Source organism: Pholcus phalangioides, unplaced genomic scaffold (genome assembly GCF_987345545.1).
Source record: "Pholcus phalangioides strain wild (caught in Gottingen) unplaced genomic scaffold, Ppha-v1.0 ptg000024l_1, whole genome shotgun sequence".
Classification (NCBI taxonomy): domain Eukaryota; kingdom Metazoa; phylum Arthropoda; class Arachnida; order Araneae; family Pholcidae; genus Pholcus; species Pholcus phalangioides.
Genome location: NW_028301616.1, coordinates 28,545,796 through 28,573,041, shown reverse-complemented (window position 1 = coordinate 28,573,041; position 27,246 = coordinate 28,545,796). Strand labels below are relative to the sequence as shown.

Here is a 27,246-nt window from a genome sequence, read left to right as displayed (position 1 = left end):
TTTCCAAAGAGAGGATTTTTTTTAATGAAGCAGGGAAATTTTAGGAATAATTAGGGTTTTTTTGTGATTTTTGTAAATATTCTAGAGATTTACAAACTTTTCGGAAGGTTGAGAGATGAAGTTAAAATTCTGGAGACTTGGCAGCTATACAATAACTGGTACTTGAATTTTTGGTTCAATTTTGAAAGGGTGCATGTGACTTAGAAATTTTGACTTTATTATTACAAGTAACGCGTGGATATAAGGGGGCAGGGAATGCCTACCCACCAAGAACTGGAAAGGCAATGCAAAGTAACTGTTATATAGCATGAAATAAGGGACATTAATTCATTGAATTTCATCTATCAATTCATTTGATCGATCAATGAATTTAAAATATTATTGGTAAATAGACACACAATTGATGCATAAAAATGTTGCAAGAGAAAAAGCTTCAGAATTCCTCGTATAATTTCAAGAAATAAAAAAAAAAACTGCGATAAGCAATGACCTTACTGAAGTCTTATGAAACTGTGATACACTTTAATGCACAAAAGCAAAATGATTTTACACGCTGTGTTAGAAAGGGGTAAGAAACCTTCAAATAATCCTTCATGGATGTCTGAATTAATTGTAAGTCATATAACGAGGTGTAGCACTAAATTTGGCATAGGACTTGATGACTTTATTGATAGCATCCAGAAAGTCTTTCTCCGTTGCTACTTTTCGCCGAGCCCTGATAGCGAACATACCAGCTTCTGTGCATACACTTCTAATTTCAGCACCTACAAAGACAAATTGAATTCTTACAGGAAAACGGTTTCATAATAAATTACAATGCATGGTAAAAACTACTTTTTCAAGCGTATAAAACAACAAAATGCATTTCTCTTGAATTCGTTCAAAATTTTCTATGAAAAAAAATATAGAACAATAAGCAGAATTACTCACCAGTGCTGTTAGGACATAATCTAGCAAGCAATTCGAACCGAATATCTCTTTCAACACTCATTGACCTAGCATGGATCTTGAAGATATGTGTTCTTCCCTAAAAACCATTATAATAACTATTTAAAAAAAAAACTTATTCTCATGAAAATTTTATAAGACACTTGTTAAATGTTTCCTAAATGTACAGAGTGTCCGAATCGAAGGTCCCTATTTCCAATCAGTTTTTAAATTTTACATGAAGTTGGAAATGAGAATATATAAATCAAAAGCAACAGTTAGAAAATTCTGAATGAAAATTGGTGCACCTTTATATGAGCTCTTTTTGTTGCAAGGGGAAAAATGGCACAATTACTATATTACGTGGAAAACACACACTATACATTTATTTATTTTGAGATTGTTTCTTCGCAATTCCGAAATTGCATGGGAATTTTCTGAGCCCAGAATTTGACACATAATTGTGCTTATTAACCCTGTTGAATACATGGAATATTGCCTCATCTGGAAAAAAAATAACCCTGGAGTGGAAATCAGGTTCACAGTCGATGAGAGCTAACATTTCCACTTTTTTTAAATAGTGACACCATTTCCCTTTGTTCGTTCGTATCAATGGCAGCACGCATAATGACACTTTCAGAAAATTTGCCCTCAAATTTACAGAACTAGGCAGCCAAATTTTTCTAATATTGTCACCCTACGTGACATCACTGATTTTCAATCATTGTTCGGAATCATTGATCCAGACATCCTGTATTATCAGCTTACATGAACCTATTTAAAAAAAATCTCTTCCAGCTTTGTGGAATATCAAATAAAATGAATCCAGCTTAATAATCATAGTCTAAACCAGTGATTCCCAACATGGGCGTTAACGGCCCCTGCGGGGGCGATGGAATGTTCCGGGGGGGGGGGGGAGCGGCGGTAGAAGCTACCGGTGTAACTCAGGATCCTATGTGTTAGATTATGTAGGGGAGAAAAAAACTTCTGAAGAAGGGGGGGGGGGGCGGTGGGGCAAAAAAGGTTGGGAAACTATGGTCCAAACCATTGATGGGCAAACTTTTTTAGGAATGGGATAAAAAAAAAATGTTGCGGGCCGGACTATGACAGTGATTCATAATTTCATTCAGAATTTTCATGCTTACACGTTAAGTGACAAGATATAATGTATTCTTTAAACACTGCCACGGTTTCATTGCAAATAAGTCACAATGAGATATATCCTTAACAACTATGAAAAATAAATAAGTACATTTTAATAACTTCATGCATGTTTAGCAAAATATTTCTATTCTTAACATACGCAAAAATTTTTATAAATCAATTTATATTTGAATTTTCACAGCTATACTCTTTTGCAAAAAAAAAAAAACCAAGCACCCCCCTAAAAAACTGATCATTTCGAAATTTCGCACGCAAATTCCTTTATGCCAAGTATACAAATGATTAAATTTTCAAGGCCAATGAATGTTAACCTCGGTCATGGCGAGCGTTTCTACTGCACAACTAGCATTCCATAAAACTAGTAACAATCACAGACGGTTTATCTTTTTTTGTTGTTGCATTACAGTTCTGTGCAAAGGTGCTAGCAGTAATGAAAAGAACTCAACGGAATGAAGGCTCTGGAAGACTAAGGTGCACGAATGCGAGGCAAGACCGGATGATTGTGCAAGAGGCCCGAACTGCCCTCCAACGGCATCACTGTCTGCTATCTAACATGCTACAGACTCTGCCATACCACCCATGGTACCTTCCACCATCTCACGGTGCATGGTTGAGGCGGGGTTACGCTCACAGCAGCTTTTAACCACACAACATCAGCAGAGTCCTCTAGAGTGGTGTTGCAACCAATCATCATGGCTGCCAGCAGACTGGTATCACATAGTGTTCAGCTATAAATCCTGCTTCAGTCTTGGAGCAGATGTCCATTGGACCCGTATGTGGAGGGGCCAGGGCCAGCAGTCCCAATCAAATTTTGCTTTAGAGAGGCATACAGCCATTACCCCTGGTGTGATGGTGTGGGGTGCTATCTCTTATAACAGCAGGTCACCTCTAGTCGTCCTGCGCACAAATTTAACAGCTCAATGATATATTAATGACATCCTGCAGCCAGTTGCATTACGCTTCATGGCACGTCATCTTGGGGCCATTTTCCAACAAGATAATGCCAGGCCCCATACAGCTTGCATATCTCTGGACTGCCTCCGTGTTATTGATACTCTTCCTTGGCCATCAAGGTCACCGGCCCTTTCACCAATTGAACATGTATGGGACATGGTAGGCCACCCCAAAATATCACAGATTTGGAGCAACAATTAATGAATGCCTGGCAGAACGTATCGCAAGATGAGATTAGGAATCTTTATCACTCCTTACATTGACGTATACAAACATGCATCGCCGCCAGGGGGGATTTCACCAATTACTGATTTGAACATTCAATGTGCAATTGTTAGCCATTGATGGGTCCTACGGCTTTGAATTTTTAATCATTTCATTATCTGTGTATGAGCTTTACACATGTTTAATGTCAATAAAAACAGTCAATTTCTCCATGGTGTTTTTTTTTTTTTTTTGCAAAAGAGTACATTTTGCAAATGCACAAAATGGAAGACCCTCTCAAATGATTTTTTTAAAAACACTGGAATAGAAAATTTCTATATTATTTTAAAATGTGCGGCAGGCTGGATAGAAACTCTAAGGGGGCTGTAGTTTGCCTGTCACTAATCTAAACAATAAAATATGGAGGAGTTATAATCCTATACTTGAGATACCCTCACAGGAAGAACTAATGAAAAAAGCAAATAAAAAGGAAAAACCATGAATTTCTAACAAGTTTTGACACACTATGGGTACTGTCTTCAGAGGATAAATATAATCATTATCCCACTGACCAGGGATCCCAGTTGAGTTTGTTACTAAATCTAAACCCTTTGCTGTCTAGAGGTTTTTTTGACAGTTCATTGGTACTTTATAGACTCCTGCAATCACAATTACATGAAGACCACTGGATGCTAGATATTATGTTTTTTGAATGGCAAGAATTTTGCTGAGAAGCTGAATTTATGGGAAGGGGGAATCTTACTGTAAAAACGTTAGGGGCCATAATAATAATGAAACATCATTTTTTTCCTGATGTCAATTCCATCTCGACAAAGGACTGCAAAGGGTTAAGTCTCAGTTGCTTGGTGGGAAAAATATGTCCTTTCAAGACAGTCATTTTAGTCAGAATGAAGTTTAGTGTCTGCAGATAAGTTTAAAGTGACATTACGATTGGTTGCTTGCAAAATGGATTCAAAGATAGATAAATTATAAATAACCCCATGCTCCCAATTGCAGTGATATTGCTTAGGTTCATTACAAATGCGAATTTCAAGGAAATCTGAATAGACCAACAGTTCAGTTTCTCAAGCACCAATCAGAACCTTATTTAAGACTTGCATGTCTTTTGCATTTAATCAGCTCCATTTTGACCACATATGATTTGAACATACTTTTTCTCATTGAGCAACTAGGAGTTTTAACTAGTTTTTTTTTTAACTAATCCAACTGGGACACCAGATCAGCATTAGTGTTTATACTTATCCTCTGAAGATGACACTCATAGTGTGTCAAAACATATTAGGAATTCATTATTTTTATTTGATTTTTCGTTGGTTCTTTCTGTAATCATAAAACATACAATGAAAAGTCCTGTTAGCAAATATATTTCAAATCCCTTGCAATAGTGCCTGCAATGCATTTTACGAAATGTTAGATAGACACTCCCCATCAGCGGACCAAACTTTCCATGGGTGTCAGTTAAAGAGGTTTCTACTGTAAATACAGTATATTAAGGGTTCTCATACTTTTTAACATGGTGAAAAACTATGCTCTAATGGATAATGGAAATATCATTAAAAATACTATTTAACCATTGATTTATTCCAAATTTTTTACACATGTTCTTGATTGTATGTGCTATCCTATGCTGGTATAAAGTTTTACATAGGCTGACCATATTTCATCGAGAGAAATATGGGAAATTGGGATTCTAAATACAGGACATCGCCAATTATCGCCAAACAAAGTTGCCAAATATTGTTGAAATTACGGAAAAATCACAATCACAGCAAATGAACCATTACTGCAAATTGAGGTGGATTAAAATAAATTCCATAAAAAAACCGTTCATCAAGACAAATGTGGAAGATTAATATTCTCATTTATAGTTGTAATTATCAAAAAATAATTTATGAGTTGAAAAATAATGGCAATCTTTTGACGTGAATAAAGAATAAAATATGGGAAAAACCAGGACACTTTTGCCAAAAAGTTGGAATGACAAAAAAAACAAAATACAGGGACTGTCCCGGGAAACACAGGACGTATGGTCACCCTAGTTTTATCATATAGTCATATCTTAGATACTTAAGTTTTCGTAAATGTTAAAAAAAAACATCAAAAACCGCTTGCGGGCATGATAAAATACCATGACATCAATGTAATTGAATAAAAATTGATTAAAAATAAAGGAAACTGTTCAATTCATGAAATGAAGCAAAAGGTTGAGATTTCATTATTTCAATCGTATTTTAAATAAAATTAAAAAAAATTTTGGAATTTAAATTTTAAAATATGTTATATATTACTGTGCTCTAACTTCCGATTAGAACGTTGTTGCGCTGTCTCTCCTGATGCCAACAAAAAATTCAATGTTTCTAAGTATTAAATATTCACATAGATATTTAAATTCAAAAAACGCAAGAAATTTTGGAAAGAACAGCATTACATGCAGGATAAACCATTTTGCCTGCATTTAACACTGTTTTCCCCCTCAAATTTTCATCATTTTCGAATTTGAATATTTCTGTGAATATTGCACTTAGAAATTTATTTAAAAGTTAGTATGAATTTTTTTTTCTTTTTTGGCATCAGGAGAGACAGGGCAACAACTTTCTAGTTGGAAGTTAGTGGACAAGAGAACTCAATATAAATTTAGGTTTTTTTTTTTATTTTGTTACACACTGTATTTTGTACTCTCTAAACTGGTACAGGGTAATTTTTGAACGTCTGTTAAGTATTTTTTAAATTGGCATCATACCTCTACGATGGACGGTTGATGAGATAAAGGTCATTTTTGCACTTACAGGACACCCCGTATGAAACCTCTATCATATTTACCTCAAGGTCAGGTAGTCCAAATTCAATTTTCCTGTCAAGACGACCAGGTCGCATAAGAGCTGGATCCAAGATATCTGGCCTGTTTGTGGCCATCAGAACCTTGATGTTTCCACGCGGATCAAAACCATCCAACTGATTAATCAGTTCTAACATGGTACGCTGAACTTCATTATCTCCTCCAGCTCCATCATCAAATCTTGCACCTACAGGGGCGAAATAAAAAACGAAGATGAATCAGTTTTAATGTAATTTACATATTGTAATAATGCTAACTCTATGTATATAACCCAGGGTTTAAGGTAGATAAAAAATTCCTTTCCAAAAAAGCGAAAATGGGGAGAAAAGCTTTAGCAAAATGCTACAATGCTAATGTAATGATTGATGGTTGGATGTCTACTCGTTCCGTACCTCATGTACGCATTTTTGCAAAAGTAGCTACCACTTCTTTTGCATTCTAAGATTTTCTTTCACATTTTGCAAAAAATGTGACCGCAGCGTAAACCCTGATATAACCTAACAAATGACTTTGAAAGGTATCTAAAAGAATTGATGAAGGCGTTTTAAGTAATAGTAATTTTACCTCCTATAGCATCAATTTCATCAAAGAATATTAAGCATGCCTTTTTGGTCCGAGCCATTTCGAAGAGTTCACGAACCATCCTTGCACCCTGAATTAAAAAAAAAAGAAAAAAAAGGACAACATCATGTTTTTTATACAAGTTACGGTGCATGAAATAAGAATGGTTGCAACATGTATTTGATCGAATGCAACGCTTCTTAACTTAGGGTCCAAAACGATGGTACAGGTGGACCGCAGGTAGGCATGATCATTTTAATTTTGACCAAATGGAAAATTACTCAATTGCTGTAATAATATCACAGTGTGATTGATATCAGTATCTCTAATTGTAGCCAAAAAAAATTTAACTTACAACAAATTCGCTAATTGATGCTCATTTTGTTAAAGAGTGGAGATAGAAAAGACTGCAGCAAATCACAGGAATGACAAATGTTTAATGGGAAAAAATTTCTTTCTTCATGGTAAAATAAATATTTATTATGTATTATTCAACATGTTTCAATTGGTATTTTTTTATTGTAAGCATACAGTCATGTCTCAGGTAAAAATATTTGGATTGTGGATAGTGGAGCCCGTGCTTATGTGACTAATAGTATTAATTTATTTGATGAATTTATTGAGCATAATGATATTATACATCAAGCTAGTAAATAATCTGTTCTTTAAATCTGTATTTCCTCCTAAAAACTTATTTTTAATAGTTGTTTCATTGAGATCAAAATACACATTCAGTTTCTTCATAATGTCATCATATAGTGCTGAGAAAACTTTCAAGTACCAGGGGTTAATTAATTTGTTGTGTACTAAATAATTTTCTGAAAAAAAACTTTTTTGTTCGTTTCTACAATTTAATTAAAATTAAAATGACCCACAAAAAATTTTACATGATAATTATTTCATTTCTTCATAATGGTGGCGAGAAGAGTTAATTCAATCATTAGTTAATTAATATAATTCACAATTTTTAAATGGTAGGTAAGAACATATAGTATATATAGTATAGGAAAAAGTCTGAAACATCATAAAAACAGATATGTACCTCCCCTACATATTTCTGGACAAGTTCTGAACCTATAACTCTGATGAAACAAGCATCAGTTCTATTAGCAACTGCTCTTGCACACAAGGTTTTACCGGTACCAGGAGGTCCAAACAACAGAACACCTTTTGGAGGCTCGATTCCTAGCTTTACAAATTTTTCTGGCTGAAATTAAAAAAAAATTACATCTAATTGACTGTTTATCATGCATTACAAAAATTAGGAATTTATATGAATGCAGTTCTTACAAGCAGGTGAACTATCAACCAATAAGCAGCTATGCTAGGCAATCCCTCACCATGGAAAAGAAAAAGAATCAGAAGGGAACCATCTCGATGAATAATATCTAGATGGTTCCTTTGGGTAGTTATTCCGGTCAACAGGGCTACAGAGTTTGAGAATGGGCAAAGCAAATTCATTTCTTTTTAATCAGATTCAAACAATATTCCCTTGGAGTATATATATATTTTTCTTTCATCTGCATGGATTTGATGTTAGTGTACGCTGTGTATACAGGGTGCATAGCTACCAGTGAAACCTTGATACAATATTCTGTGGAACAAGAAAAAATATTGTTGTAGAGAGGGTTACCATAATATAGAGAGGTAACATACATATCATCAGGCACCACCAAATTTTTACTGTTGTTGGCATCTCTTTCTGAATTGGCATTGTTAATACCATGCATTTCTGAGTATGTATCCACAACAAAAAAATCTAATTGAACAATTGACAAATTAAATTTCAGTTAGGTGTTTCAACCTGTATAGCAACACTTTTGTGTATTAAATAGAAAGTGGCTTCCTGGCAACTTCATTAACACTTTTGGACATAGGCGGAGATAGCAGATAGACTTGGAAGTCTGGGGCTGGGGGGGGGGGGCACGGTCATTATTGCTGAGGATTAATGATCACGATGTCAATTCATATATACATTAAATCAGTCAACTCCACCTTTGACGCTGGGGACCCCCCCCCCCCGTATCTCTGCCCATGCTTTTGGAGGGAAGACAGTGCGATGTATATACTAATGTCATTAAACACCTCGAAAGAACAAAAACTGGTGAAGAATTTAAAGATATGTTGATGTGATTTTAGGCAAAATATAAAAAATATAGTCATAGAGGGACTTATCGCAGTAACAGATATTCTTATATCGAGAAGAGTTTAACATTATACTATAGGCAATTCCAAACATGTTTTTCTAATGGAACAGTAAAGATTCAGCCGGCAAGCAGCATTCTTCGTATTTTTTTATGGAAACTTCAGTAGCAAGAGAACTGATATAACATTAATTTCATGCTACATTTATTATCATCACTCAACAAATTTATCATTGTCAACAATAATAATAATAAACATGTGACAAACAAATTTAGTAACCAAGAAAATAAAAACAAGCAAAGTAAGTTATTTTCCGCTTACATGCAAAAGAGGGGTCTCTACAACTTCTCTAAGTTTTTCTATCTGCTCCTTACAACCACCGACGTCACTGTAAGTAACATCAGGTTTGTCTTCGACTTGCATCATAGTCACGGTTGGATCGATTTTCGGTGGCAAAGGAATATGGATCTGATACTTGTTACGATCGACGCTGCAAGATTGAATTGATGTGGTTAAGGTATATATTCAATATTTATCCAATGAATTTAAGTAAGAAATTAATTACCGTAAAATTCCTTTTAACAGACATCTCGGATGTGGTCAGTTCTCTTTTACAACCATTAATAATATCCCAGCATAAAATAAAACTATACCTTTTAAACCCCCGATTAACAGGCACCTCCTTTTTTCACCAGGAATTTTTTTTTGTCTCACCAGTGTCTTCAAAAGAGAGGTTTACTGTAATACTTTATGAACAATACATCCTCTATATTCAGGTTTTAAAATTAAAATAAACCAGAATAGTATTTACGAATCAATAATAATGTTAGATGACCTATGAAAAACATACATAAATGAAAATAAATAGAATAAAAAAACAGATTAATTAGACGATTTCATACAAATATAAACAAACACAAAGGCCAAAACAGGCCAATAGCTCAACGAGGTGTCTAAAAAATGATTTGCCCATAAAAAATATTGATGCCAAATGCAACCAAAATACAGTGGTATATAAATATGTGTATCAATTTTTTTTTTTAATTCTGGACCATCTAAAGCGCATAAAAGCAGATGATTTGAATATGGAAATTCACCATTTATGAAACATAACTATAAAACTCACCCAACTCTCATGCCTTCCTCGATATCAGTGGGGGCGACAGAATCCGCAAGATCCACTACGAATTTAGCAAACTGTTTCACATTTATGATGTACTTCGGTTCTTCTGACTCTGCGCTAATGATCTTGGTGCACCGAGCAACTTGCAGAGGTTGTTCGTTTTGCAAAGTCTGTTTATCTGCAGCAAGATCCCACAGTGCAGGAGGAGCCAAGCCAGTGTCAGATTCTTTGATGCCTGAAATAGTTTCACACAAATGTAGTTATTACACCATGACAGAATTCGTTCATTTCAGATTACTTGTAGCAACTGGGTAGGCATAAAATAACATGAAGCATTTAGAGCTCTCTAGTAACACATTGGACTGAATAAAATTTCAATGAATATACAACAGTGGAATGCAAGCTTTCAATTTCCAAAAAGAAAAAATATAGAAGTTCACAACAGGGAAACATGTGTTACGTGTTTGAGAAGCTCTGCCATCTGTCTTTCAAATCTTGAAGCAAAAATTTGGCAAATTATCTGAGTATATGAATGAATTTTAAATTTCATTAGCTTCATATTTTTTTATTGTCCGTTCTTTGTGGAGATATTTGCTGAAAATATTTTTGGACCATTCTTTGTGGAGATATTTGCTGAAAATATTATTGACAGTTCTTCGTGGAGATATCTGCTAAAAACATTATTGGATGCAAATATTTAAATCAGTATATTGTACTCAATAGAAAGTTCAAAAATTTAATCTATTGGAAACTTTCGGCTCTAACTTTTGTCCTTTAGAAATTCAAAACCATGAGGATGTGAATACCCACCAAATTTTGTTACATTTAATATAATACACTATTCACTAGAGAACTTGGAATAACTTATTTGATGCACCCCACCAGTGTATACAAAATGATAATACAGTCTATGATCATTATAGCGACCATTCCATTACCATGAATTTTTCACAGATCATAGACTATCATATATGAACTACTCTCAATATAGCAATCCTTCCAATATAACATCTGTTATTAATGAGACAAAGGGGGGTCATTATATCGAGTGTTCACTGTATATGCACACATTAGCTAGTTATTCACAAATAATTGTCGTTGATGATATTTTCAAAAGTTGTATACACACCTGTCAGTTCATTGACCTTCTTGAGGATCTTCTGTATATCTTCTTCGGCATGTTTTATGGACTTGCTGTACTGCCCCACACCCTATAACAACAAATTGTAAGGATAAAATTAAAAAATTGTAGGAAAAGAAATCAATAGCATAGAAATGGGGATTATTAAGCCTGATTAACAAGTTTTTTAATAAACAAGAGAAAACAACTGGGCCACAAGAACAATAAGATGTAACCAGAATTCGGGGTCATTTTTGTTGAGAGAAGCAAGTGCACCCTCTGCTGTCTAAGTAAATTTTACAATGGTGCTTTTTGTTCGCCCCCCCCCCCCAATTTGCTGCTCCCTGCAATTGCCACCTTCCTTTCATTTCATTTTAATTGACAATTTGATCTTTGGGATATGCAATGTCAAAGTCTCGTTGACTGTCTTCTATGACTACAGTGACATGGCTCATCATGAGTATGCACGAATATTTATTTTCACGATTAATGCAGTAGTGTTGCTCAATTTTTTCTGACATTTTTGTCAAAAACCAAAATTTTGATGCTGCTCACTTACATTTCTTCATTCATTGACTGGGAGCTTTAGCAGGCAGGAAAACAATTTAAGCATGCACACTGGGATTGCAGACATACATGCACCAAACCACGCCTCCCTAACTTCATTGGTTTAAACACGAAAAATAATATTGGATACTTTTTAAACAAACCTTGTACAATTTTATCTTCAAGTGCTCAAAAGAAGACTTTTGCCATTGAGGTGAGTCAATTTCTTATGCAGAATCATTTACGAAGGTTTTAACAACTGGCTGTTGCGAAGATATATTTTGGAAAGAGAAAATTCAGTGGCCCCTGCGGGGAATCGAACCCATGTCCTTTCACTTTCTGGGTGAACGCCCTAGACCACTAGACTACAGAGGCACGGAATCTCTCAATCTTTCCTTGGAGCTCGTGTACACTGAAAGGGACCGTACATGGACGGCCGGACCAGACTCAGGCCAAGCTCACAACTGCTGATGCTGCCACCAGATGGCGACTTATACAAGGATGACATCACTCCCTCAAGGAAAGATTGAGAGATTCCGTGCCTCTGTAGTCTAGTGGTCTAGGGCGTTCACCCGGAAAGTGAAAGGATGTGGGTTCAATTCCCCACAGGGGCCGCTGAATTTTCTCTCTTTCCAAAATATATCTTCGCAACAGCCAGTTGTTAAAACCTTCATATGGTAGCGGAGAGTGACGTCATCTTTGTACAGAATCATTTACATTGATATATAATAATGTGAAAATTTTCAGAGCAATTAAAATTACTACGAGTTGATTAATAATCACATCTTAAAATTCCCTGTTATAAAAAAATTACAATATATAGTCAGAGGCGGATTTAACAGCGGGCGCACCCCCAGGGCTTTGACTTCTAAAGGGCTCTGAAAACTTCAGTTTTTTCTAATTTAAGGGGCCCAATATTTTTTTTTTGTGCCCGGGGCCTCGACCAACTTTAATCCACCACTGTATGTAGTTTATTATCAAATGCAAACCTATCAAAAAACAGTATAAAATAATGTGGAGGGGAAAACCACTTACATAAGTTTTCAACAAAGCAATGTCACCTTCGTCCAGAGCTAAAAATTAAAAATCAAACTGCAGTTAGTACACAAATTTCATAAAAACTCCTATCAATTACGAATTATTCCTAAACTGAATTAGTTTTACATCCAAAAATACAATAATGGGGGAAAAACATTTATTAGCAATGTTTAAATATAAATTGTTTGTTGCTTTTTTCATACTGTGTTTTTCCCTTTTTTGGATTATGGCTGATGATGTTTAATTAAATGTTTCCACACCATCTACAATTCGAAGGGACGAGGAGTGTTATAGACTTCTGTGCGAAGATGGACCTTATTTCTGTGTGGTTTTTAAGAGCTCAAGCACTAACCCTAGTGGGTTTAGCCATAAAAACAGTTGCAAAACCATGGTATACCATGCATTGGGAATTAACCAAATCCACTTACAGTCTTGTTATAAACGCACTTGCGGCATTGGTTTAACAAATTTCGAAGAACAGTCAAAACCGTCGCAAAGCTTATGTTGTTGACTTTAGGTCACAGCAGAAAAAGGTTAAGAACCCCTGTGATCGATATATAGGCTCATATACCGGCAAAGATAGCAATATCATCACCATGTATTTCAAATTATACTACAAACTTTTGTTTTATATCAGGGGTTCTTGACCTTTTCTGGCAATGAATCATGGGGCTATTTAAATTCAAAAATGCCTACAAACAAGTTTAGGAATGAGTGGAAACAAGATTGCAAATGGGCTCATACGACTCATCTCGGAAACCCGAACTGCGACCCATAGGTTAAGAACCCCTTTTTTAGATGTTAGTAAGAGGTATTACAATGAGGTTCGTTTCGTGATGAAATTCACAGTCTGTCCAAATGTTTACCTTTGACATCTTCTTCTTTTTCCTCTTTGTCGTCTGCCTTTGTTTTGCGCATATCATCTCCCAAATAGTCCGGCATGATCGGAGATTAAATAAATTACAATTAAATTAAATCTTATTAAACTCAAAAGATATGTATTTTGACAACAAAACCTTCCCTACACTCGTAACGTTGCCAAAAGCCGATTCGCAATTTAATTTTTTTTATAATGCTGTATCACGGTCCGGTTACAGTTTGTTAATTGAGATTGGAATTTTCTAAACTTTCTTCAGAAATAGTCATTTCTAAAAATTGAAAACATTTATTGAAAAAAATAGTAATATAAATGATAAATTTGATTCGTTAGTAGTTTTCCTGAGATAAATTCGAAACTTTTTAAACCTCAATGATTTTTTTTTTTATATTCTTTAAGAATTGCGTGTTTTTGCTCCTCGCTGTAATCAATTGAAAGCTAGAACTGAGCTTAATTTTTTGATGTTTTTTAGGCTGGCCTGTGTCAACAATATTGCTATAAAGAGTAGACGTGTCCCTTTCAAGATGAATTTGTCTAAGAAAGTTCCGGTAAGATGCTTTAATTTTCACTCTCCGTGTTAAAAACCACGTGTTGTTTCTCAAATGTTGGTAATTTAATTTGTTGATCAAGTCATCCCTAACTTTTATCGAAACCTCTTATCGCGGGTTTGATTCGAAATAAAGTCTTGAGTAACCATTTGTATTTACTTCTTATTTTGTTTCCGGTCATTGCGGACACGAATTGTAAGTTTTGTTCTTAAATCTAGATAAATGCGTGTCATTTAACTACTTAACACTTGCTCACATATACTCCAGCAATGTATTAAACTTTCATTTCTAAGGTCTCTAAAATCCTGGTGGTGATAGTAATTCCTATTTCGCTCCGAGGAGTTTTTCTTTAATGAAACTTATCATTTGCATTGAAGCTTTTATTCATATAATCACATATTTTCTGTATGAGTGACTGTCATGTTCTTGTAAGGATTGAATCTTGAGAGATTTTTTTGAAGGATAAAGCATATTTAACTTTTTAATGGACACTCAGGGAATAGTAATGCCACTCACATTAATAGACACTCACTAGCAGCTGTGATTTGGCTATGCAAGTAGATGCCGCTCATTAGAATCACGAATAATGTTATCATTTGGGTATTGTTATCACTTTTTGCCAGGTACGAAGCAGACTGATATCAATGGGGGGAGGGGAACATAACATGGGTTGGAACAGCTATAGCATGATCTCTTTTGATGATATTGGTGGCAGTTTTTTTCTTTGATGTGAAAACGTCTGAAATAACGATGAGAAGGTTGTCAAGTGTGAAACAGTAATGCTTTCAGACTTTTCTTACCAAAGGAAAAATCCCCAGAAAGGGACAATACTATGGCGATTGAAAAACAAAAATGCTGATCGAAAACAAACTACAAAAACAATTAACAAACAAAACTACATTCTTAGACTAAAAATATAACATCCTAAACCAGATACAGGATCGAAAATGAAGCAACATTAATTAGATAAATTTACTAGATAACGTATATTTTCTTTTATGTGGTTTACAATTTCCAGTCATTGTGGACACGAATGGTAAATTTTATTGTAGAATTAGATAAATATGTGTTGTTTAATCGACACTAAAACGACTTGAATTTTGAAATACCTAGAATGATGGAAGTGGACAGGAATTGAAAAAAACTCGACATAAATTATTATTCTTCACAAATTTTTTTCATTCCAACTGTATATATCGAATTATATTTTTGTGATAAACACCAATGTGTTATATTTTGATATCTTAATATGGATTTTTACAGTAATTCTTTCAGCTCTTGTTCTTTGCTTAATTTTCACTGATAATATTTGAAGTATAGTACCATCGAGAAATGTGCTGAAAGATTGATGGGAGGGGAATGAAAAATTGTGAATAGCAGCAGAATACTGAGCAATGTAAAGTACACATATACGAGACAGCCTTTCGATGTCGATCGCTTTGGGCAATGAATGAATTTATTCAAAAGCACTCATTAGTAGAATAGTTGTTCTAATGTTAATTATATAACACTCGCTCACATATGTGCACAAGTAATGCATTAAACTTTTATTTCTAAGATCTGTAAAATCCTGGTCATGATAGAAATGCCTATTTGCCTTCAGGGATCTTTTTAGTGCATTTATTTATGCATCATTTGCATTGAAGTTTCTATTCATATAACCACATTTTTTTCTATATGAGTGACCATCATGTTCTTGTTAAGATTAGATCATGAGAGATTTGTTTGAAGGATAAAGCATATTGAAGTTATTAATGGACACTCATAGAATATAGCAGTTACACTAACTGATGCTCATTAACATCTGTGATTTTTGGCTATTCATATATACATTGTGATCACATCACAAAACAGGGTTTCCGATTACAATAACCGATTCTATTGATAACTATAACCAAAAAATCCTGGTTGCAAGTACAATGACCATACATGTTATTTGTCGAGTGGGACAATTGTTTTGTTTTTTTACTCAGCACAATGGGTTTCAAAATGTTAAATCATGTATTTTTCTCTATCAATTGTTCTAAAACGGAATTGGTTTTCCCCTTTAAGCTGAAATCTTTTTTATGTAAAGGTTGGGAGGAGTGGAAATGTAAAATTTCAGTGTCTGAATGTGTATTGTGATTTACAATAATTTCTTTTAATCTATGGTAGGGTACTCCACAGGTTCCTAGAGAAAGTCTTCTGGCTGATGTCAATGAGAGTATTGTATTATTATATGTATAAAAAAATTAATGCATGTTTGCTCATATAATTGTATTTTCCACCTCCTTACAGGTGTATAGCGTGACTCGCTTGTAGCGATTGGATCTTATTTGCTTGTTCGTAGCTTTTTTTCTGGGAGAGGGGGATCTATGGGAGAACAAATTCATTCATTAACATCAGGTAAAAAACTTATTAAGCTTTTTCATTTTTAAATTCAAAATCCTTGCAGATCTCTGTATTGAAATTACTTTTATGATTACTTTTTTTTTTTTGAAACCGAGCACAACTCAGGTCTATCGCCATGGGCAATTTACTACCTAGTGAGTTGTGCCGGAAGTGTAAGTGTGTGTACCTAACAGTCTGAGTGCGTATCTAGTGTTGTGTATGATTTTTCATTGCTGCCATCTATATCTCAGGAGTGAAGTGAGTGATGTGTAGTGACTGAATATTTGTACTGTTTGTAGGACTGTTGCTCTCTGAGGCGAGACTTTTTAACGGGGAGATCGGCTCGCATTTGCGCCTCGAAGTTGGGAACCACAGAAAACCAACTTCAGCCAACCACCACTGTGGCTTACGATTACTTGTAAGTTATGACTGTTTTAAGTTATTTAACAGATAGAAGAAAAATTATATTTGAGCTCCATGATGAGAAAAAAACTATTTACCTGGCTCGTTTTTTTTAAAGAAAATATTGCTGTAAAGTACTGTACTAATGTTTTTTCCAACTAGATCTTTTTTTTTTTTTTGAGCAAGAAAACAGTTTCATATAAATCACAATTTTCTGAAAATCTCTTCTTATAACTGGTGATCTCACTACGCTCATTATAATGATCATATGTTATAGCAAGGGACTTCAATGCATGGCCTGCAAGCCACATTTGGCCCTTGGAGCTTTCTGTTGTGTCCCACCGATCATTTTCAGAAAATGGTTGAAAACATTTAACAATTAATTCTAAAATTAATGAAAGAAATAATTTAGGAATCAATTTAAGAAGTAATTTTGGAATCGATGAAAGAAATAATTTCAACAACATCAAAAACTTGGGAGACACTGCACTATATGAAGTCCGTTTTTGACAGAACAAAGGTATTTGTTATGATGAATATTGATTGTATCAACACTACCATATTTTCACATGTAATGATTACTTTACATGTTTTTTTTCGGTATAGCGGTAGACCCTATATTACTGTCTGTCCCCAAAGCAGAATGTTTAGCACTGTTCTGCGACTAGCCCTTGGCTGACTGGAAATGTTCTGCGGTAAAAATCCCCATATATGTAATGGTGGTGTTTGCACTTTTTCTTAAAATTCTTCCAAATTGTTCTGCGACGTACGTCACAGATTTTGGCACATTCTGCTTTGGGGCTGTCTGTTTTTGACAGAATGAAGAAATTTATAATGAATGTGTTGATTGTATTAACACCCATACTAAATAAAATCTTTTTTTTTTTCTCAAAGTTATGTTTGAGTTCATCTGTGAGAAATAAAGTTGAGTTTACAAAAAAAAGTTAGCAACTATTTCTTGCAATCAAGAAATGTGAACTTCTATCTTTGAACTAACCTGGAACATTTGAATGGTCATTTATTTTTCTCAATGCTATGTTTTTTTTTGTTCATTTAGAAGAAGATATGTAAGTATGTGTGTGTCTCTCTTCTTTCTTTATTTCCAACCAGTAATGATGGAGTGAGAAACAAGAATTTACCAGGCTGTTTGTGGCTGTGGTCTTCTCAGTTACTTTCTAGTGCTGCTGGTGAAATCTTGGGAAGTAGATCACAGCAAAACAGCGGGGTAAGTTCTTGTCTCTCATGGCCATGGTACTGGTCATAAAAGCCTATGCATAAAAATGTGAAATACAGTAAAACCACCCATAATGGTCACTTCCGAACAACAGTAGCCTCTGAACAACAGCCATATTTTCTTGGAACAGATCACATCCCATTGGATTAACATTAAGGTTAACCTCCAAACAGTGATTTCTGAAACGCTGCCAATTTTCAGAAAGAAAAATTGTCACATGAGAAAAATAACCCTATAGATTTGCTGTGAAGGAGTTTTTCCTTCCTTGAGTCCTTCGAACATGAAAATAACTACAGGTACTTTCAAGCATCTATGGTTACAAAAATGTGATCCTCTGACCCCAGAAATTTTTTAAGTAGATGTTAATGAGTGTACTGTACCTACTTCAGAAATAACAAAGCAAAATTTAGGATTAGAATTTGGCAAGTGGCCTTTGGCATAGACCAAAGAGTCTTTGTTTTCCATGCTGTTCTACAGCTTAATACTGCTCTACAGATAAACAAAAAATAGCTGATTGCATCAGGATGAATCTAATCTGAAGAACATGTCCCATGATACACGGATTATGATGCAGTTGTGCATATTTTTCTTCATGAAATTTTTGAATGATATTAACAATAGCACATCACAAATAAAGTTCTTCATAAAAAAAATTCACACTGCTTCAATGCAAAATAAATCATGTTACAAAAACAGCTTCTAATTCATTATAGCATGGGTTATTATAATTCTACGAGCAATCCAAAAATTTGATATACGTTTCAGAAATACTGAACCTCTTAACTGCTGTAACCTCCAATAGGCCATGTTTGCTCGGTCCCATCAGTGGCCGTTGATGAGAGGTTTCACTAGAGGTAACTTCTCGTGGTCAGCTCAGTTGCCAGCACTCACAATTTACTATTTTTATAATGTACCATGAAGGAATTCATCAATTATTAGATGCCAATATTGTCAAGACCTTAAATACTAATTATTTTAGTTATTTATTTAATGTTAAGTTTTGTAGCACTGATCTTTTCATTTTATTAGGTTCCTTCGAAGAAAATGTAAGTTATATTCATTGTTATGGTCGAATTGTATGTGTCTTGGACATCTGTGTGTTTTTCTTTGTGATTAATCTCATATATTAATTGCAATCAATTCTGTTTGTTGAAAAAGTAGTTATTGGTTTTATTCTCAGTAAAAGTAGCTATATGTATGTTCATACAGTGACCCCCCTCGATATAACAGACTTATAGGGTGGGGGGGAGGGGGATTTCAAAAGCTGTTCGTTGAATAGAAAGTCTCTCAAATCACAATATTTTTCTTTTGAAAAAATAAAAACATCAGAGGCATTACATTCTATAAATCTATCAACATTATTTTATTTAACAAAACTATGAAAATCTTCATAATGAGCTAGTAGTTTCCAGATCAGAAGAGGCCTGTAAACTGAAGACAATTTTTGTGAAGATTACAATTCAATAACATCACAGAACCACGTAGGGGGTGTGCTACAGGTACAGCCTCACAGATTCCTGCACTCGAAAAATAGAAGTTAAAAAATGAGTAATATTGGTGTCTCAGAGTTTTTCCCTGATAGGGTTGTTAATAAATGGAATAGCTTACCTCTGGATGCTGTGAATTCTAACACAATTGATACAATAAACATAGCGGGATAACCGAGCAGCTATCCATACTTAGGTAAGACAAACATAATCTTTTTCATGGGCAGTGTATTATATGGTATTAATTATCAGTTTTTCTTTCGTGATATAAGCTTTTATATTGGGTTGCTGTATTTTAGTCATATTTGACATCCATATTTTTATGGGCTTTTTTTCAGCCACCTCGTTGAGCATTTGCCTGTTGTGGCCTTTGTGTTAGTATTTGTATTATTTTTTCGGAAAATATAAAACAAGGTAGCTGGTTTTTTTTTTTCAATTATTACAAAAATCAGTAGAGGCTTACATAACACAGTGAGATGTAGACTGCCCATATTTAATCAGTAAAACAAGGACATAACTTGTTACCAAAAAAAGTTACAGATTTACTGTTGAAATTGCTAAAAAATTTCTGAACTTGCCGCCTGGCAGTCAAGTGGTTAGGGACTGACTTCTCACTGTGCAGGTCTGGGTTCGAATCCCGGTTCGGGCATGGATGTTTACTAACACTAACAAATTCCCTGGACGGATCAAACTGATCCCTTGGGAATACGTGTGGATCACATTATTAAAAAAAAAAAAATTCAACAGGTGGGGATAGAAGATTATTACAAGTTGCAATAAATGTATTGCATTGGAAAAAAATGGGACACTTTTAAAAAAGTCGGACAACAAAAATAAGGGGAATACAGGAATGTTACATAAAACAAGACTGAGATATAGTGACCTGAGACTAAAAATTCTATCTATAAAAAAAGAGTGTGGTAACTTCATATGAGAGTGCATAGATTTTTTTTGTTGGGGAAATCAATAAAAAAGTTAAATAAAAATGATGCACATATAAGAGTCCCAGAAGGTAAAAATTTTCTTTCAAAACTGTAGAAGTTGCTTCTTAACTTCAAGAAATTACAATAATTTTTCAAAGTATATCCTTTTTTATCCTTCATTAATTGAATCATTAAAGGTTTTGAAAATTTTCTTTAATTTTTTCCATTTTCAGCACATACCTGGTTGCCAATCATGAGGAGTTCTAGGGGAAAACTTTTCATGTACATTATAGTTCTTGGTGGCATGGGGTTTGTGATATTCCTGCTCAGTAGTGTTCACTCAAATTTGAAACAAATGGAGAACTCCAATGAGAAATGCCAGCAGCAAAGAGATTCTTTGTCAGCACAGTTACAAGGTAAATATTATAAAGTGCATTGAGCTGTGCCCGTTAAATAACACTAAACAAAAAATTTTGATAAAGTTTGTGCATCAAATTTTGAATGCAAATTTGATCATAAGAAAGCTCGATTGGCTATCAGTGCAAATTTTCAAAAATTGCACATTAAATACACATTTAAAACTCAACATAAGTATACTGAAAACAAAATACATGTACAGAAAAAAAAACACAAATACATGGAAACCTTGTCAATCGAAGCACAACATTAATATTCTTAAAAAACACAAAGACATAGAAACACTCAAATGTATTACATATTACAGCACAATAGTAAATTTATCAGCGTGTGTGATTTATTTCATTTTGCATTATGCTTGTACTAGACATAAGAAGCATATATCTTAAAATTGTCCAACAGTAGTCATCCAGCATTGAGGTTGACCATTTTCCCTTGTAACGTTGTTGTACGTTGTCTTTATCACTTTTCATCATACAATAATGCTCATAAAGTACTTTTAAACTGTTAACGGGGTGGTATCTAAAAAAACAAGTGCCAATAAAACTTTTTCATGGTGATATTCATGTTCAGCAGCTAATAACCATTTAGAATTGTATATTTTCATGTCAGACACAATTTCATTGCTGTCCAGTGTAATTTGAGCAGCAGCTGTTGTCTTCCATGAAGTTATGAATTTTATCTATTTTTCCTAATTATCACTATTTTTTTTTAATTATTATTTTGGTGAATCCAGAGCAGCAGAAATATTCAAAATTCAATTTCTTCCTTTGGTGTTCATTTATTGAAACATTCTTTCCAAAATAACAAAAATATTAATTGACTTGTCAGTCCGTTCAAAATTATTATTCTTAATTGTTCAAAACTTTGAGATACAGTGATGATGTTCGGTTATGGCTACAACATTCATTCCTGGATGTGTAACTCATGTCATAAAAATCTCTTAACCTGAATGAAATTTATCTGTGTAAAATATGGGATATCTCATTAATTTTTTAGCATTACCTGTCAAAATATTTTTAAAAAATCAATCACACGCTGCAGCACAATGCATTATACTGGATGTCAGGATCAAATGTCCCTTTTTTTTTATCAGTTCCTGCACTGAAAGAAGTTGAAAAGGATGAGAAAAATATGTAAATTGAAAGCACAACACTCAATTTGTTTTTAAAAGAATCAGTGCACTTCCACGTGTGCTCCTTCTGTTGTCCAGATGAAAAAATGGCACAATGACTATATCACATAGCGCACACCACACATTGATTTTTACATTTTCAAAATTGAAGTTATTTTCTGAGGTCCAATTTCAGCAATTGTGCTTATTAACCCTGTTGGACAATGTTGCCTCATCCAAAAAATGATCCTAAAATGGAAATCAGGTTCTTTGTCGCTGAGAGCTGACATATTCACAGAACAATTTGCACCTTCTCCTATGGTGGCACCATTTTTCTCATTGTTTACCCCTAACAATGGCAGCATACGTAATGACGCTTTTAGAAAATTTGTCAAGCTTGCAGAACTGGGCAACTGATTTTTGAATATCTGTCACCCAATGTGGCATTACTGATTTTTGAATATCTGTCACCCAATGTGACATTACTGATTTTTGAATATCTGTCACCCAATGTGACATTACTGATTTTTGAATATCTGTCACCCAATGTGACATTACTGATTTTTAATCTGTGTTTAAAATTGGGGACATTTGATCCAGACACCTGTATGTACTTGGGTCTTACAGAACTGATTGACTCAAGCCTTCTCACGTCATTAACAAACTCAACATAACCGTGAAACACCAAAAAAAAAAAAAGTAGGCATCAGGGGTCATATGCTATGCAGAATGCACAGATGGTGCTATCAGCTAGTGAGTAATTAAGGAGAGTGGTTATTCTTCCCATGGCAGTCATTGCAGGTATAGACAGCAAAGATGGAATGTGATTATCATGGCTAGTAATAGACTGTATGGTTTTGTGGAAAAGGGGGGGGGGTGGTTCAGGAGGTGTTATTCATCATGTCTGTTTTTGAAGACAGCGTTGTCAAGGCAAACTGTCCCACTGGTTGGCCAATAGTGGACAGGGAAGTGCAACCAAAGATTTCAGCACAAGACGACCTTCAGCATCGCAGTATAGCAGCAAATGTGGACGGCATGTCGAGTTTGATTATGATGAACAGACACATAACATTTGATGAGCTGCAAAATGAAACAAGGCTTGCTGAAGGAACATTGCAGTCAATTGTTGACAGCAGTTTGAAGTTTGAGAAAATGTGCGTGCAGTGGATGTTACATGCATTGACATCTCAGCAGAAACTTGTTACTGAAACTTTATATGCACTGATGAAGACTTGGATGACTTCTTCATGTGACTGGTTACGAGTGAGATTAATGTGGTTCTCACATGAAACACCCAACAATAAAACACCAATCCATGATGCAATTGAAACGTCGATCAAGCCAGCATCCCAAGAAGCCTATTTCTACTAGGGAAATTTCAGGCTATTGTCCATAGATGGTGTACCAACATACCTATGGAATTGTTTGCGACAGTTATTGGGGAAACTCCCAGCCAAATGGCAGAAGTACATAGACTTGATTGGGAAGTGTATCTAATTAATGTAATAATTAGTTTTTGCAATGTCGTAAATAAAATATTTTCCACCCTGTGACTGCATTTGTGTCAGTCATTTCTGTATGACATATATAAAATGAAGTTGCTTGCAACATAAATACTGTACATTATAACAGCTCTTATCAGCTCCAACATGCTCAGTCCAAGCTTTTTCTTGTCTGTTTCATGCTCTTTAGCAGGGCTCCCACTCATCCTATTTTTTCCTACTTTTTGGTAAAATGTCCTACTTTCTAGTTTTTGTCTTATTCTTTTCCTATTTTTTTTTACCAAAACCTATCAACAAAATTCTTACAATTGATTTTAATTGAGGAGAGAATCATCAATATATTCCAAATAACACAATGTAGTAGATTGCAATTAATGATCCTGCCAAAGCAGAAATTGTATCGTTTTCAAGTTATTTGCAGTAGGGGATGTATGTGGTTTATTCTTCATTTGCTTAGTTTGAGGGCTCAACAAGTAAAGTAATGATTAAAACTTCTGCCTGGTTGAAAAAAAATAATTTTTTATTCACTACTCCATGGTCTTGGACAGTAACTAATATTCATCAAGATTTACAGAAGACTGGATGTTGTGAAGATGAGTTTTTTCCTTCCTTAAAAAATGAACATCTCAAATAACAAATATCTTCACAACATCCAGTCTTCTGTAAATCTTGTATTAACAAGTGGAGAGCGACATTCATGTCATAATATTCATCATTCAAAATTATGGTGCACATTTTGTGTATAGGTGAAACAACAGTTTACATAAAAAAAACAGATGAATACGTAGGCCTATTCTAGGTTTTGTGACTGGTGATACCCAATAGCATTCAGTTGCCTTCTGTATTTTTAGGGCATGCAGAGGCATAAACAATATTTACAGTACTCAGCAATGAGCTAGAAATGAAAGTGCTTCATTTGTCAAAAACGATTACACTGGCATTGAACACTAAAATTTAAACAAATTCTTTTAGAAAAAAAGGGATGGACAATGCACTCAGTAAAACCATCTGGTCCACCTTGACTTATTTATATCAGACCTTGTCATTTACACATTTTGCACTTTGCTATTGGAAGTGATCTCGAAAGAGCTTCATTCTTAAAAAACTTGCATATCTTCATAATTAGCTGTGTGCATTGTCAAAGAGAGTTGACAGACTTGACTGTGAAAGACTCTAAAAAAAGAAAGTAATATACTCATAGGCAGAGATAGGCTTGGAAGCCTGTGGGGGGGGGGCACGGTCATTATTGCTGGGGGACACAATGATGTCAATTCATATATGCATTTATACATTAGATCAGTCGACTCCACCTTTGACGCTGGAGGATGGGGGGCAATGCCCCCTGTATCTCCGCCATGAATATACTGTATATTGTGAGGAGAGACAGAAAAGAATTATGTGTGGTTGCTAATACCCTATTTTGGGTCAAAAATTGCTTTTGCTACCAAGTCATTTCTGTCATTTTGATTTGGCTCGAGTCAATCATACAAGATACTGAAATAGTGGTGTGAAAAAAAAATTTTAGGGATTTTTTTTATTATGCTATGATCATGTTGTCTAATGGGGGGGGGGGGGAGAGGCTACCCTTCCTCATCCCACTTTTCTAATTTTTTGAGTAGGAGCCCTGTCTTTAGTCATACTTGCATACAAATGATTGATAGGTTATGTGAATAGTGTGATTTGCCTATTTATGTGGTACAAACACACAGTGCATTCTTATTCCATAAAAAAAATGCCTGTACCAGCCATGAAAATGTTATTACAGTAACTCTAATGATTTCAACACTCAAATTAAATGTTGGTAACTTACTATATATTGTGAGAAAAAAAAAAGCACTGGGCATCAGCATTTCATTTTCAAAACTTGTGTTTATATAATCACCATATTTTATTTTTTGAGATTTTTTTTTCATTGATAAGTGATGTGACAAAACCTTGGAGCAAAGGTTTCTTAAGTGATATTTTTTAATTTATTTACTTTTTTCCCTTTTCAAAATTAATTGAACTGAATAGTGGTAATGGCAGTAACTGATAATAATTTTTTTTTTCTTTTCCCCCAAAGTCGTATATGAACACAAAAACAGGCTGGAGAAATCATTGCAACAAGAAAAGTCCGATCACAGGCACACTAAAGAGGGTCAGTGAATCTTGATACAAGTTTCTTAATTCAAATTTTATTGCTTTGAACTCAAAAACAAATTCATCTATACTGTCAAATAATTTACATTACAATATATTCTTTAGGCTTATCTTAAGGCATAAAAATTGTAAAAATATTGTGGAGGGAGTGCCTATTGTAAATCTTACCCAATATTTCACTAGGTATTATGTATATATAAAGATTGGGGGAGAGGTGATGGATCCGATATAAGTTCCTGCCTATATTTTAGGTGGCCCACATATTGAGAGCCAAAAAATAAAATTGTATTTCATTTTTTCTATAATGTGATTGATTAGTTCTTTTTTTTTAACTATGCAATTATATTATTTTATTCTCATCTTTTCTTAGAACATGAAAAGCAGGCACAAGATGTGGATGTTAAGCTCCAACAAGAAAAAGTAATTTTTTTTTCTTTAAAATAATTTCACATTATACTTAAATTATAATTCATAACTTGTCAAATTTTTTTTAGGACAGTGAAACCTTGATATAACGATACACTGCAGACCAATAAAATATATTGTTGTATCGAAAGGTAACATTATCATCACATGCCACCAAATATATGCCATTATTGACATTCATTTTCTGAATAGGCCTTCTTAGTACTATGGTAAAATATGCTTTCGAGTATTTATTTGCCAAAAAAAATAGTAATTGATTAGTTGGTTAATGAAATTCAGTTGGATGTATTGCTTCTGTAAAGGAATTTACATCACCGTACTTTTGGGGAATACACTGGTAACTTTATTAACAGTTTCTGTGATCACGTGATCACGCAAAATATAGATTTTATTAGACACTGCCCCCCCCCCCCTTCCCGGAAGAAGTAAAATAAGTGAAAAGTTTGAAATTACATTGAAGTAATTTTAAGCAAGATGTAAATAAATATCTTTGTATTGTTTCCCAAATTTCTTTGAAAAATATTGTTATAAAGAGATTTATCGTAGTGAAAAATATAGTTGTAATGAGTAGAGTATAACTTAGACTATAAAAGACAATTCCAAACGAGATTTGAAAGAAAAATCTTTATAGAGGGATTTATCTTATATCAAGTATTATTGTAGCAAGGTTTCACTGTAAATTTTAATGTTGATATGTATAGTTCTTATAAAACTATCAGAAAATTTACATTTAATATTAGTTTTTCTCCCCACCCCTTTCAGATTCTGCATGCACAAATGTGTGGGATGGTTTTGCTCATCACTGATTTTTTTTTTTTACCTCGGGGAGTTGAGCTCTGGCTTAAAAGATTGTGTAAGTTTTGAGTTAGAAGTATAGTGAATATGAATTTCGGGGGCTTTCATCAGAGGGCAGCATCAGAGTTTAACTTTCAGGAAGTTTCTAAGATGTTTTTGGGAAAAGTATGATTTATTACATAGAATTTAAAAAAATTTAAAATTCTATAAAAAATTGTGTGTGAAGATGAATATACCCTGCATCATCTTGGCAGAAAAAATTTGAATGAAGTAAATTATTTCTTCACAAAAAAAATTAGAAATAAAGATTTGATGAGACATTTGTGTTTTTAATGCAAAACATCATCAAAAAATTCCAAAAAATAAATGCTTA

General features: G+C 34.2%; 2 protein-coding genes across 13 annotated transcripts in view; one reads left to right on the top strand and one right to left on the bottom strand.

Moving 5' to 3' along the window:
• Positions 1–500: 500 nt before the first annotated feature.
• Rpt1 (26S proteasome regulatory subunit Rpt1) lies at positions 501–13,694 on the bottom strand. Its single transcript, XM_089250637.1, has 10 exons — positions 13,506–13,694; positions 12,637–12,674; positions 11,065–11,146; positions 9,939–10,170; positions 9,134–9,302; positions 7,710–7,874; positions 6,671–6,758; positions 6,091–6,293; positions 931–1,027; positions 501–764 (listed from the first exon to the last, which is right to left on the bottom strand). Exons 1-10 carry the CDS (start codon positions 13,579–13,581, stop codon positions 607–609), a joined length of 1,308 nt encoding a protein of 435 aa, XP_089106763.1. The 5' UTR covers positions 13,582–13,694; the 3' UTR covers positions 501–606.
• Positions 13,695–13,936: 242 nt separating this feature from the next.
• The window catches only part of LOC149069148 (uncharacterized), a 29,876-nt gene continuing 16,566 nt past the window's right edge, over positions 13,937–27,246 (top strand). For 5 of the 12 annotated variants that reach the window (XM_089250924.1, XM_089250920.1, XM_089250919.1 and 2 more), the window contains exons 1-5: positions 13,938–14,064; positions 16,342–16,449; positions 20,714–20,896; positions 25,576–25,650; positions 26,023–26,072. In XM_089250924.1, the coding sequence (XP_089107050.1) occupies positions 16,419–16,449; positions 20,714–20,896; positions 25,576–25,650; positions 26,023–26,072 (339 nt within the window). In that variant the 5' untranslated portion in view covers positions 13,938–14,064; positions 16,342–16,418. Of the gene's footprint in view, positions 14,065–16,341; positions 16,450–17,893; positions 18,062–19,099; positions 19,117–20,713; positions 20,897–25,575; positions 25,651–26,022; positions 26,073–27,246 lie in introns of those variants that run through there. The other 7 variants (XM_089250925.1, XM_089250929.1, XM_089250922.1 and 4 more) reach the window with 6 other exon arrangements.

Excerpts from the sequence above, each read along its gene's own strand:
- Rpt1 (XM_089250637.1), bottom strand. The coding sequence starts at position 13,581 with ATGCCGGACTATTTGGGAGATGATATGCGCAAAACAAAGGCAGACGAC. Across the intron at positions 1,028-6,090 it reads TTGGACTACCTGACCTTGAG|GGAAGAACACATATCTTCAA; the intron begins GTAAATATGATA and ends AATGGTTTTTAG. Across the intron at positions 765-930 it reads ATTATGTCCTAACAGCACTG|GTGCTGAAATTAGAAGTGTA; the intron begins GTGAGTAATTCT and ends TTGTCTTTGTAG.